Below are 12,517 nucleotides of genomic sequence, written 5' to 3' on the forward strand. Positions count from 1 at the left end.
TTCCGCTGTTGAGTCAGCGGGAGAACCGTTACTCGACCGATACAGCGGCGCTCTCATCGGGAACCGACCTCTACGATCCCTCCACGCGGTCCTATAGTAACTCCACTGCACAGTTCGTCTGTACCACAGGGTTGAAATGTTACATCTTCGGTCTACAGTAACGCTCAAGGAGTTATTCCAGACTCAGCTGAAGCGGCCGCTCACAGGTAGGGTCGGCGTTAAAGCAGCACCTGCTCCCGCCGCCTGCTTCAGCACCCTGAGTCCTGATGGACGGTCACCGGGTAGAGGACGGTTTTCTGGCTGGAGAGCCCCTCAGCACTTGGCCAGGAAGCACGCATTGAGAGGCTTTTGCTCCAATGACTCCACCGGCAAGGACTCTTCAACAGAGAAGTGAGTAACGTTAACAGTAGGACGAACTCAATAGAAAAAAAGGAGCATTTTTAATGGGGCGGTAAACAATCATGACATCAAGGTGCCTTTACCTTGAGGCTTCTCATTTAAAAAAATAAACCAGTTTTACTTACAGAAAGTACGCGGAATTTAAGAAATGCGTCTAATTTCTCATTGTATTTAAAAATTAATCACTTTACGTATAACACTTGCACAAAAAGGGACGTTATTTGAATTTAGGCTTTTTACAACGTAGTTTGGTGCGAAGGGTCTAACGCGCATCACGCGAAGTGGCTAGCTGCTAGCTCGGATGCTCATGTAGCTCAGCCTGCTAAAGGCTGGCAAGGAGGGTTGAGTTTGCCGGGAAACTGTGCAGGTCAGGGGCTGTAGATGAGGGGGATTATGGGTGCAAGTGATCGGTGATAGTGCGCCCTCCTACGGGCTCAGGTCAGTGGAGAGCTCCGGTAGGTAGCGATGGAGGTAAATCCAGCAGCCATTATCGGACAAGTTTAATATATCTAAGATGACTTAGTAGTTCCAGTATGAACCTTAAGGATGTTTTGTGGCATTAACTTGCTCTAAGCGGGTGGCGATTAGTCAGAATGTACTCAATGGAAACTGGTGGAAAGGAAGCTTGCCCCACATGCAGTGGGGCAAGCCTGATATCGTGACCAGCTGCTGGAGGCTGATGCCTTCATCCATCCAGACTCAGGGAGGCATCAGCTTGCACCAGGTTACCCAGCCGGGTCAGTTTAAACGAAACATTAAGGACAACTGAAGCTGGTTAATGTTTGGATCTCCACTCCACACCGAGCATCAGCTCCATGCATATTCAAGGTCACCCACTATTGCTTCCATAGCAGTGCAGCTACTGACCTGAATTAATACACTTATCATTAATTATAAAGCACAGTGTATGCCACATGATGAGAGGCAAAGTAAAGCAAGTCTAAAGTATAGACGCTTGTTTCTGCCTCTGGGGGGGGGGAGAAAAAAAACTATATATATATATATATATATATATATATATATATATATATATATATATTATAAATAAATATATAAACAAACTGCTGGGTAGAGCCAAGCTACAACTTCCAGGTATTTCAGAGTGAGTAAAAAATTTTGAGATACTAACCTGAAATTGTCCCTTATGGATGCCAAAAAATGTTTATTCAGTGGTTGAAACGAAGTTTTATTTTAAATGCCTCTAACTACCGACATAAATATAAGTAGAAAAATCCAGTGTAAATCATTAATAACATTAATAATAACAATAAATTAATCTTTTACATTACTAATAGCAAAAAATAAATAGCACAATGAATCAAAATAAAATAAAGATAAAATAATGAAAACATAGACACAAGTTAAAATCAGTTTTTGCCATGTTAAATGTTTAACACATATATAGTTGTGGACATGTTCTAGGGTGGAACGATCGTACAGCATACATCTTTAATGACTTTAGAAAACAAGAATTTTGTGCACAAGTTTGTATTTATTTGGGATTTTCTCTAATCCACACAGGGTTAAAAGTATACATACAGGCTCAAATATATACATACACTCCCACTAAATGTTTCTTAGCATGTTGCACCTTGATTGGGTGGTTTTGATAGCCATCAACAAGCTCCTGGTATAATTGTGGCTGATATTTGACCAGTCTTCTTGGCATTTCATTAACGTTGGTTGGTTTCTTGGCACAGACTTCTTGTAAGATCCGGAATCAAATGTGAAATGCTGCTCCTCACACACAAGGTCTTGAATAATCAGGCCTTGTCTTATCTTAGAGACCTCATAGTATCATATTACCACAGTAGAGCACTTTTCTCACAGACTGCAGATTTACTTGTGGTTCCTAGAGTATTTAAAAGTAAAGTTGGAGGCCGAGCCTTCTGCTTTCAGACCCCTCTTTCTGTGGAACCAGCTTCCAGTTTGAGGAGCTCTTTCTTTTCCTTTTGTTTCCTTTCCTTTTCCTGAATCCTGAATGTCTCTTTCTCCGAAAGTGTGTCTTTGTCCTGTCTTCATCCCCTCACCCCCATCTGGTCATGCTGGTTCTGCTGGAGGTCCTTCCTGTTAAAAGGGAGTTTTTCCTTCCCACTGTTGCCAAATGCAAGGGGTTATCTAGTTTTTGTGGTTTCTCTCTATTATTATAGGGTCTTTACCTTACAATATAAAAGCTTATTAAGGTGACTGGTGTTGTTGTGATTTGGCGCTATATGAAAAAAATTCAATAGATTTATTATGAATGTCAGTTTTTATTTCTGTTATGAGACCAAACAGATGAGCGTCCCGTAATTTCTATAATGATGCTGAAATGGACAGAAAAATGTCAAAGTAAAATACAGAATTAAAAAAAAAAAATGTATGTATGCCAGCTGGAAAAAAAACGATCTTCCAAATATAGAAATAAAAAAAATGAATAAGTCCTAATTAGTTGTATCAAAAATAGTATAAATTAGAATTAAATAAATTAAATTATGGATGATTTTTGAAATGTATTATGTTTTTGTTGTTTATTTACGTAACTGGTTCCTCCACAGATATACACTGTCATGAATCATCTTTCTTTAAAATCATGAAATTCAGCTATACTAAAAGTTAGCCTACTGTCTATCAAATACATAAGTAAATAAATAGAAAAAACAAAAGAAAATACAGACTAAAAAAAAAATAGAAAAATCTTGGAGATAAAAAGCAGTACAGAGATGAGGTGCTGTGTTTTCATGTAGCGGCATATTAATTGATTTTTGTGTCATTTTAATTTAAATTTGCTCTCTTTTGGACCTCCGTACAAATACAGTGAATGAAAATATGAGTGTCAGAATTTTGAGTATAAATTAACTCTATCATCAGGAGAGGGGGCTGCAGGACAGCCACAGTGGAGGGTTTATAATTTCATTATTTTTAGAGGCAACTCATTAAGAAAATATATAAAGATGCACATAGTTGCTGAAGATCCAGAATGATAACCAGCTGGCCGATCATTTCTTCCCCTCGGAGCAGCTCTGACACCAGCCTGTCTCCTTAGAGAGCTTCCATAGTCATAAAATGCCTCATTGCCCCTGCAGGACAGAGTTGCCCCACTTGTTTCTGTTCACGGACAATTTGCTGAAGCTACCGGCGGCGTTCAGGCCGTCGCTCTGCTCAGCTGACTGGTTGTCAGCACTAGCGTGCCTCCCCCGGAGGTTAATCCAAGTCTGAGCCAAGCTTCGGCTTGTTCTGTGAAGATCACTGTGTGAATTTTATCTGCAGCGTGAATCTTGGTGAGCAAGCAGGTTCATCGTCTTCCTGAAAAACTCAACGCTTTTGAGGAACTCAGTGACTTCTCTCTATTAGGCAGCTTAAAGGAGCTTTGTTTACGTGTCAGGGATCATACATAGACAGCACATTTAGCTTCCAGGTAGAGCTGGGCGATATAAGATTTTTTCATATGACAATATGTTTTTTTCATTTCAGGCGATAACGATATATGTCACGATATAAGCCAAATTATAACGGCGCTGGCACGGCTGGCAGCCTTAACCCAATTTCCCTCGGGATGAATAAAGTATAATCAATCAAATAACTATATTTGTAAGATTTAAATGTGCAGTTGCTCACGAGTAAAATGTGAAATAATCTGCAGCTTGTTTTGATTTAAATATTTATTTCCCATAATAAGTTCAACAGGGTAGATGTACTTAAGGAACATGAGACTTCAGTTTCAGATAAATAAAGGCAAATATTGCAAACTACACAAAAGGCAGCCGCTAAAGCATTGAAGTTTCAAAATAGAACAAACAAAACAAACTACTAAATTGTCAATTCCACTTAGAAACAAAATTTTAATTCTAAAAATAAATCTTAGTTCGTTTTACAGAAGAACAGACAAAATTGACTAACTTTTGTCAATATCAAATAAACTGAGAACTAAAAGGAAATTCTCAATCTCTCCTTGTTGTATAGCTTAGCTTTTCAAACAGTTTTAACAGTTACTTTAGTCTGACAAAGCCGAATGACGAATTAGCGCTTTCAGCCAGAGATTGAGCATGCACCGGTTTATTGTATTTCCAGACTTGCTTTCGGCACAATTTACAGTGCGCGCTACTCTGTTTTTTGTCAGACTTGAAATAACCGAAATACCTTCACACTACGGAACTTCCGTTCGACAATCTCTCCGGCATTGGAACCATCATCGTTTTTTTCTTCAGTAACCTTCGCTCACGCTCTCGGTTGATTTTTCTCTAGTCGGCACACTCATTTCCTTCATTACCCGGGCAGCCCGGCTGCAAAAACAAATACACATGTGCGGCTTGGCACTTGTGCTGTACGTAACAAGTCACGTGACGTGACGCTGCGGCTGTGATTGGTTCGGCTCTGCGCTACTTAATTTGGATTGGCTGTTCTTTTTTTTTTCTTTTTTTTAAGAGGACAAGAGGGATGAGGCCTATCGCAATAGTTTCATTTTTCTATCGAGAAAAAGTTATTTCGCAATAAATATCGTTATCGTTTTATCGCCCAGCTCTACTTCCAGGTGATTTCCATCTGCAGTTCCTGGACAGCTACACACAATATTAAATACCCTGTATAATATAAAGCCTTATAAAAGAGAGTAATATAAGAAGATATGCAAAGAAAGTCTAAAAATCCTCCCAACCATACTCCCACAAAACACATTCTAAAACCTTCACATAGCCACACTCATCAGTTTATGTCCATAATAGGGATTGATTATTGGGTTAGTTTTTCAGTATTTCAGGGTTCTTGTGGGTCATTAAATAGCAGTCTCCAACATCCAACAAACCATAAAAATGTAAAGATCTGTAGTTTAATCTGTAATATCTGTTGTTTTGTTGCTGATCAGGCAGTTCGATTAAGGACTCAGTTTGGCTTTTTACCTGCAAAGTTTTTGATTGTGACTACAGTCTGTCTCGTTTGTGACTCTGCCCCTCTGTAGGCCTAAACTACAACATCGCCAGCTTTTTCTTCAATTCTAGAATGTTTTTATTCACATTCTGAACTAAAATACTGCAGGTGGGAGTCACCAGACACCCCACATGATATGCAATATTTAACTTTTTGTAATATGCTGACTACTGCAGAAACACACACTGTGATTTATCACTGTTTTGCTCTCCAAATTATGTCCTCAAATTAACCTCAGTCAGTATCTGTTTTATACAGTAAGATAAGGTTATCTCACTTCTAAATTAAATTACTGGCAAACTGTTTCTGAAAAAATGGCAATGAACTGATCAATCATGGAAATCACATATCTGTTGCTGTCTTACATTTTTGCCCTCCGATAACCAGAATACAACCAGTCGAGTTGTGCTCATTCACAAAGACTGGTCCAGATTAATGGCAACGGCATCTGTCGGCATTTAAAAACCGTACGGCAATTATTTGCAGTCTCTCTGAGAGTGACTGAAATAGTCCAAGTCAGACTGCAGCTGTTTGCAGAAAGGTTGCACAGGTCTCCTGTTAGAAGGCAATCATCTTCAACAAAAACCTTAATACAACCAGGAAGCAACCATTTTTTTCTTCTTCTTTGTAGATGTAAACAAGTTGCTGTCCTGTGTTTAGCTTGCAACACGAAATATTCGTGCACACATTCACTCTGATGGATGCATCTGGGGCGACTCAGTGTCTCACCTGAGGATACTTCGACATGCAGACCACCTTCTTACACGACCACCCCACAGCTGTTTATTAAGACATAACAGTATTACATATTTATTAGTCAGGGTTTCTTCAGTCAGGTTGTTGGACTGTTTTGTTAGAGTTCAACACATAAGATGTACATCCTGGTGTTTGTTGCTTTCAAACACTGAAGTCTGAAAAGAAAAGACAGACAGGCTCAGCCTGAGCTGCACTCTGACTCTGAGGGCTCTGAGGCCGTGCTTCAGCTAGTAAGGGCTCAGAGCTGTTTGCGATGCAGAGGAGCTCATCCTGCCTAAATCATGTCTTCACTTTTTAATTATTTATTTATTTTAAGCACCGTGAGCTGGCGTGCCGCCCAGCAGATGTCAGGGCCTCGAGCAGATGAGTCAGTCGCATAGATCGATTCGTGCAGCGCCGCCTCTCTCTCAGTGCTCCCAGTCTAATGTCTGCCTCCGCCCTCTCCAACCCACCAGCAACAATTTGTCATGATGCCTGTGAGGTGGTGAAACCAGCGCCATCGATCACATTAAATAAATGCAGCAGATACTGACGGCTCAATTCACACAGAGACCTCCGCCTGTCAGTGCGAACACCTCAGGCCCCGACTTCAAGGGAGTCGCACCATCTGATGGTGGTCTCAGAGGGAGATCTGTGAGACTACGATGGTGATGTATTAGTGTTAGGTCCTGGTTGGAGAAAACAATGTAATGTGAGGGTGAAATTCAGAGGAAATATTGTGATTTTTTTTTTTCCTCATAATTTTGTGAGTTTCTTGCAAATTTTGGTTTGATAAATGTTCCTAATTTTTCTTGTAAAACTTAGATATAGACATGTCTTTGAATTTCTAGCCTTTTTTAGGCAGGATAGTTCAGCGAGGTGACAGGAGAGCAGGCAGAGAGCTCACCTGCTTATTCAGGTGAGCCATGGTGGTGCATAATTTTCCTGCCTTTTTCTTGGTAAGTTTCTGCCTTATTCCCCGTATGTTTGGCAGTTTCTTTGTCATAAATTTAATTTAGTTTTTTCTCACAAATTTGCCAGTAAATTCTTGTTAATTTGCAGGGTTTTTTTCACCATAAAGCTCCCAACTTTTTAAAACATAATGTGGGTGAGTTACATCTGTTTAAACACCTGCCTTAGCATTGATGAAAAAGGTTTGAAGCATTTGTGTTAGTAGTGCCAGGTAAAATACTGATCCTGTGGGGGTCTAGGCACAGAAAGGTCACGTGTGAAGGAAACGTCTCCAGATTCCTGCCTCAGTTCAGTTAGATGCCGCTTCGATGACTCTTCTGGAAGAGACTCACTCATCTGCAGTACAGGAGAGAGTTTTGTGGAGTGGCTGCTGCTGTTTCAGCTTCTGTTCGCGTTGACCTTTAAAAACAAACAGAGCGAGAGGAGGGGGAGGGAGAGCGTGAGCGAGAGTACTAATGAGACCAGCTGAGGTAGATTAATGAGACCATCCAGATGTTCCAGTGTCCACCTCTAACCTGCCTGTGGTAATGATGCTCCCACAGGGGAAGTCTCTCACTCAAGAAGGACCCTCTTACTTCACTATTATTTGGTTACAGTGTCATGTTCATTTCAAGTGTTACACGGTTAAAATCCAACAGCAGCCGTTTCTGTTTCATTTTTAGGCCAAATGTTTATTTATGTGGAAATGGCCGTTTGCTTTCGATTAGAGCTGAGACCTCTGGCTCCGAAGCCGGCTGGGCCTCATCTGTTTCAGTGGTGGGAAAAAATATAGTAGTAGTAGTAGTAGTACTCAGTCATAGTAGTCATTTCAGATTATACTATTCGTTTGTATGTCTCATAGTGCATTTCAATGCTGCATGTTTTTAATGTGATTCACTGTGAAATGGTACATTTAATGTCACAGCTTCTGTTTTATTTCTTGTCCTGACAGCAGCATGATCTGAAGACGTGCACTGTGCTGATCATATGTGTGCTCACTGTTACTGTTTCAGTTTAATGCCACTGTTACTAATTCAGTGTTATCCCTCTTCACTCTCTCTGTCTCCCTGTTGTTGATCTTCTTGTTTTGCATTTGTAAGTATCTTTCTATTTTGTCGTTTTAGTCTCTTTTTTAAAAGTTTTTCAAAATAAAATCTGTTTTCCAGTAGAAGTAGAGGTTTTCTACGGAAAGCCAACAACTGCTTTTACTTAGACATGACCTCACTTCCTCCCAGTGGGTGCGCTTCAGTCCCTCTCTATTCTACCTCACCCTCCATCCTTCCGTCCTGTCTTCCTCCTCTTCCTCAATCACACACTCTCTGATGTGTATTCCTTCCTCACCAGCAGCCTGCATTAATGCGGTCAGAGGTGGAGCACGATGCAGCGACCCCAACATGCTAACCCAGACAGCGTGTGAACTGTTTGTAGTGTTACTGCTGCGTTCCACTGATGCTGGAAAGTCAGAGCTTCCTCCTAAGGAACTGTTAAAGAGTCCGATTTTCAAGTATGGGGCGGTATTCCTCTGAGAGGTGCAACCTAATGTAATCTATTCAAACAGACACACTTTTAAACTATATGTGCACCTTGCTGAGACTTCCTGACTTTTCACCCTGAGTGGAACTTGGCACAAAAGCTATAAATCTGACTTCAACTCGCTGCCAGTGTTTCCTCTCTTGGTTTCTGCAGCAGTGGTGCTCAGGAAAACCCCCATTCACGTCTGTTATTTTAGTCTAAGTCACTCTGTGTTTCTCACATATTCAGGAGCTATGTGTGTATGTCAGAGATGCTCCAATCCAACCTTTTTTACTTCCCACACCCATGTAAATAATAAGCTGTACTCCTTACCCTGAGGAAAAAGACTGGGAATCATTCTTTTATATTCAAAACCACACGAGACTCGACAAAAAAACATTGGTTTTCTCCCCTTTTGAATATAGTACATCCATAAATAGAAATTATCAGGAGGAAATCATTTTTATTTTAGTTGGAAGGACAAACTATAGTTTCAGGAATTCAGTTCAGACTCAGTTTAATTCAGTTCTATAAGTGCAGTCATCACAAGGACGAAAGCAGCTTGAAGTAAAAAGCACTGTTGCTTAAATAAAGTCTCTGGTTTCTCCTTTACTGTGAGTGCCCCTCCCTGCACACAGAGTGGAGTAGACACTGATGGGAAGCTTTTATGCTAATGGTAATGTGACATGTTGTCTCCATCAAATGTTGCATTTGATGGAGACAAAGAGTGAGCGCAAGAAGCTGAGAGTGAAAGCTTCTGTTAATTGTCCATTCCCTCTATTAGATGTTGTAATTTTCTGATGGTTGCTGCTGCTGCATGATTCCAGAGGAAACTCTGCTGATGCTGAAATTATAATCTGGTACATTTCTGCTCTCATGTATCCAAACTTGGCTCCTTTTCTTTATTTCTGGTTGGCTGCTGAGAGGAGCTGCCTGCCAACTCAAGTTTGACCTTCAGACATCCTCTCCTAGCACCAAGCCGCCCCCCCATGATGCATTGCAGGTCATCGTGAGCACCCAGAGCTTTGTACAAATCCAATTTGGTGTTGGTATGAATCATAGCAGAGAGCCTGCTGTGAACCGTTCGTCCCGTCTGCCTCCTGACACGCTACTAACCTTCCTCCCAGAGAAGACTTCCTGTGGACACTCTGCTCCGAATACCAGCCAGGAAGCAGTGCTAGATGCTCAGGTTTCCTTGAAGTGGACATTTTCTGCTCTGATTTCGGTCACGTGTGCGATGTTTCACACTCACACTCAGGTAGTTTTTTCTACTCGTGGCTCTCTCAGAGAGGATAACCCTTAATAAGGCCATCTGAGCACAGAATCCCCACCCACCTCCTGTCCAGAACCTTATATTTGAGAAGGACAGGGAGTCAGAAGAAAGTTGTCTAAAAAGGGGAGGAGCTAAAAAAGCTTGTTTTAGACAGAGGGGGAACTGAGGGGCTGCAGTATAATTTAAAGAAGGATTATTTTGAACTATGAATCATCCAGAGCTGCTCTGGTAAAGACCAAGAATTAAAAATACATGGAGATGGACATGAGCAGAATCGGTTAACTGTGATGATTTTTACCTTTTACTAAAAGCTCATTCTGACCAAAATGCCAAAAAACTGACTTGTAGCCACAGCTAATTTGCAGACCTTGTCCCTGGTTAGGCTTTTAAGACGCACCATATCAAATATAAAATCAGACAGTTAGAATACAGAAACTAATACAAATAGAAACATTAAAAAATCTATTTTAATGATCACAGATTTGCTTTTGTTTAAACTATAATCTTCCATTTACATTAAAAATTTAGTAAGATAATGTTTCAAATCTGAGCCAATTAACTGTAAAGGATGACTAACCAAATGTTGTTGTTAATATTTAGGTATTTACAATAACTGTGTGTTGTTCCTCTTGTGTGGGACTAGTATTGGACTCCATCACTGTCTAGTTCTCCTTCAGTTCAGTTATATTCCAAGTTCGAGTATGTGAAGTTTGATAAATGATTGTTGGAGTTGGGGAGTTAGAACAAGATTGCAGGTATCGATCAAATAAATCGTCATTATTGCCCCCATTTAAATGTTGAACCATTTAAATTTATATTTGTGAGTTGTGAGGCATTTGTGCAAATTTGTTGACTTGTGTTCATCTTCAGCTGTTACCATTTTATAGAGGGAAAACAAAACAAGGTCTAATTGGCTCTGCCAAGTTTTTTTCATTTATTTCTTTATTTGCTGCTAACTCAGCTCTGAAGGATAAAAATGGAGCTCTGGTGACGCTGCAAGTCTGATGTAGGGTTTTAGCTGCCACGCCGAGTGCTAACCCATCACTCTGGTTGTGTGTGGGTTTTTGGTTTTTTTTTGTTTGTTTGTTTTTGGTTTGTTTTTTGGGTTTTCTTCCAGCCACTGAACACCGTCAGCATGCCGGAGGCCTTGGCTAGTCTCCCTGTCCCAGCTGCAACAGTTAAGGCCCAGTCATCACATCCCAGACTGTGTTTTTATCCAGCTGATTGCACCGACACTGCCACCTCACACACAGTGTGAATGACGAGGCCTGTAAGGGTTGTCTGTCATGAAGTGTTGGTAGTTTTTGTTGTGCTGCAGTCTCCAAACTTAAAACTAGGAAAGAAATTTGGCACTAAATTCTCTTCTTGGTTTGAAGCGTTTTTGGTTAAATTCTGTGTAAACTTGGGTAAATCGTTAAATCTTGGGTTTGGTTAGCTTGCATGCTGGGAGCTTTTCAAACACATTCCTGGCTGGTATTCAAGCAAGGTACAATTAACAATTCCTGTGGCCTCAAAGCAGCATATTAACCTCCTGGAAAAGTATGTTACTAAAAGTATGGAAGTATACTTTTCCACAGGTTTTAATGCTGAGGTAAGGCAAGCTGAGGTCGTGTTTTCCTTACTGTTATTACTCACTGCTTCTCCCTGCAGTGAAAAAGCTTTTTCTTCTCCCTCTGCTGCAGCCCCCCCTCCCCCCTCCTCCTGCTGTATGTCCACATTTCCACCACAGCTCCTCACTGTGGAGTTTTTTCTCACTTTTCTGTCTCTGCCTGTTTATTTTTGCTTCCTGCAGGAGAAGAAAGGCGGGCATCCTGCCCAGCCTGGAGGATCTGCTGTTCTACACCATCGCAGAGGGCCAAGAAAAAATCCCTGCACACAAATTTACCACAGTGAGTTATCACAGCAGTGATATGTCTGAGAGTTGGATATTTATGGTGTCGGAACCTTTTGTTAAATAGAAATATTACTAGAAGTAAATTATACAAGAGAAAATGGCCCCAAATCGCCCACAGGAATGGAGACAGAGTAACAGAGCAGATCTCACTTATTATTAAACTTCATTAGGGGAATAATGGAGAAGATTAAGTCATTAAACATTGTGCAGATTTGGATAGATCTTAGAAGTGAAATCAGGTGTTGGCTTAGAATCACATAAACTTGTTGAAGATATCTATGTAGTCTAAATTTCTCTTGGAGTGAAAGTACAGTGGTGTACTACCATCCTGCAGTGTTGGAAACCAGTCTAAAACCAGCTTGAAACAGGAACTTCGGGGTGGTTTTATACAACAGTTCCTCCCCTGGATAAATGACCTATAAAAACTACTAGATGTTGTGGTTATTGTCTTCGCTGCACCCCATCCAGCTGCGGCAGATGGCCAACCCTCGCTTAGCCCGGTTCTGCTGGAGGTTTCTTCTAGTTAAAATTCAGTTTTTCTTTCCCACTCATTGCTCATAGGGAGTCATATGATTGTTAGGGATTTCTCTGTATTATTGTAAGGTCTTTACAATATGAAGCGCCCTGAGGCAGCTGTTGTTGTGATTTGGTGCTATATAAATACAACTGAATTGAATCAGTTATGAAGGTGAAAAGAAGATGGGAAATCCACACAATGTTTACAAATGGATAAATAATGCTGTGGTGACTTAACTGAAATAAGACTTTCATAAAATGTACGACAAAAAGCATTTACAGTATAGCAGCTAAATAAATGCATGTCACACATAAATTACTGACTTGTTGGCAGT

General features: G+C 40.6%; 1 protein-coding gene across 4 annotated transcripts in view; it reads left to right on the forward strand.

Annotated features, from left to right (window-relative positions):
- Positions 1-12,517, forward strand: part of glsa (glutaminase a) — a 32,121-nt gene continuing 19,604 nt past the window's right edge. Inside the window, exons 1-2 of one of the 4 annotated variants that reach the window (XM_063467415.1) lie at positions 1-390; positions 11,565-11,661. In XM_063467415.1, the coding sequence (XP_063323485.1) occupies positions 137-390; positions 11,565-11,661 (351 nt within the window). In that variant the 5' untranslated portion in view covers positions 1-136. Of the gene's footprint in view, positions 391-8,187; positions 8,226-8,259; positions 9,503-11,564; positions 11,662-12,517 lie in introns of those variants that run through there. The other 3 variants (XM_063467416.1, XM_063467417.1, XM_063467418.1) reach the window with 3 other exon arrangements.

Source organism: Pelmatolapia mariae, linkage group LG23 (assembly GCF_036321145.2).
Source record: "Pelmatolapia mariae isolate MD_Pm_ZW linkage group LG23, Pm_UMD_F_2, whole genome shotgun sequence".
Taxonomy (NCBI): domain Eukaryota; kingdom Metazoa; phylum Chordata; class Actinopteri; order Cichliformes; family Cichlidae; genus Pelmatolapia; species Pelmatolapia mariae.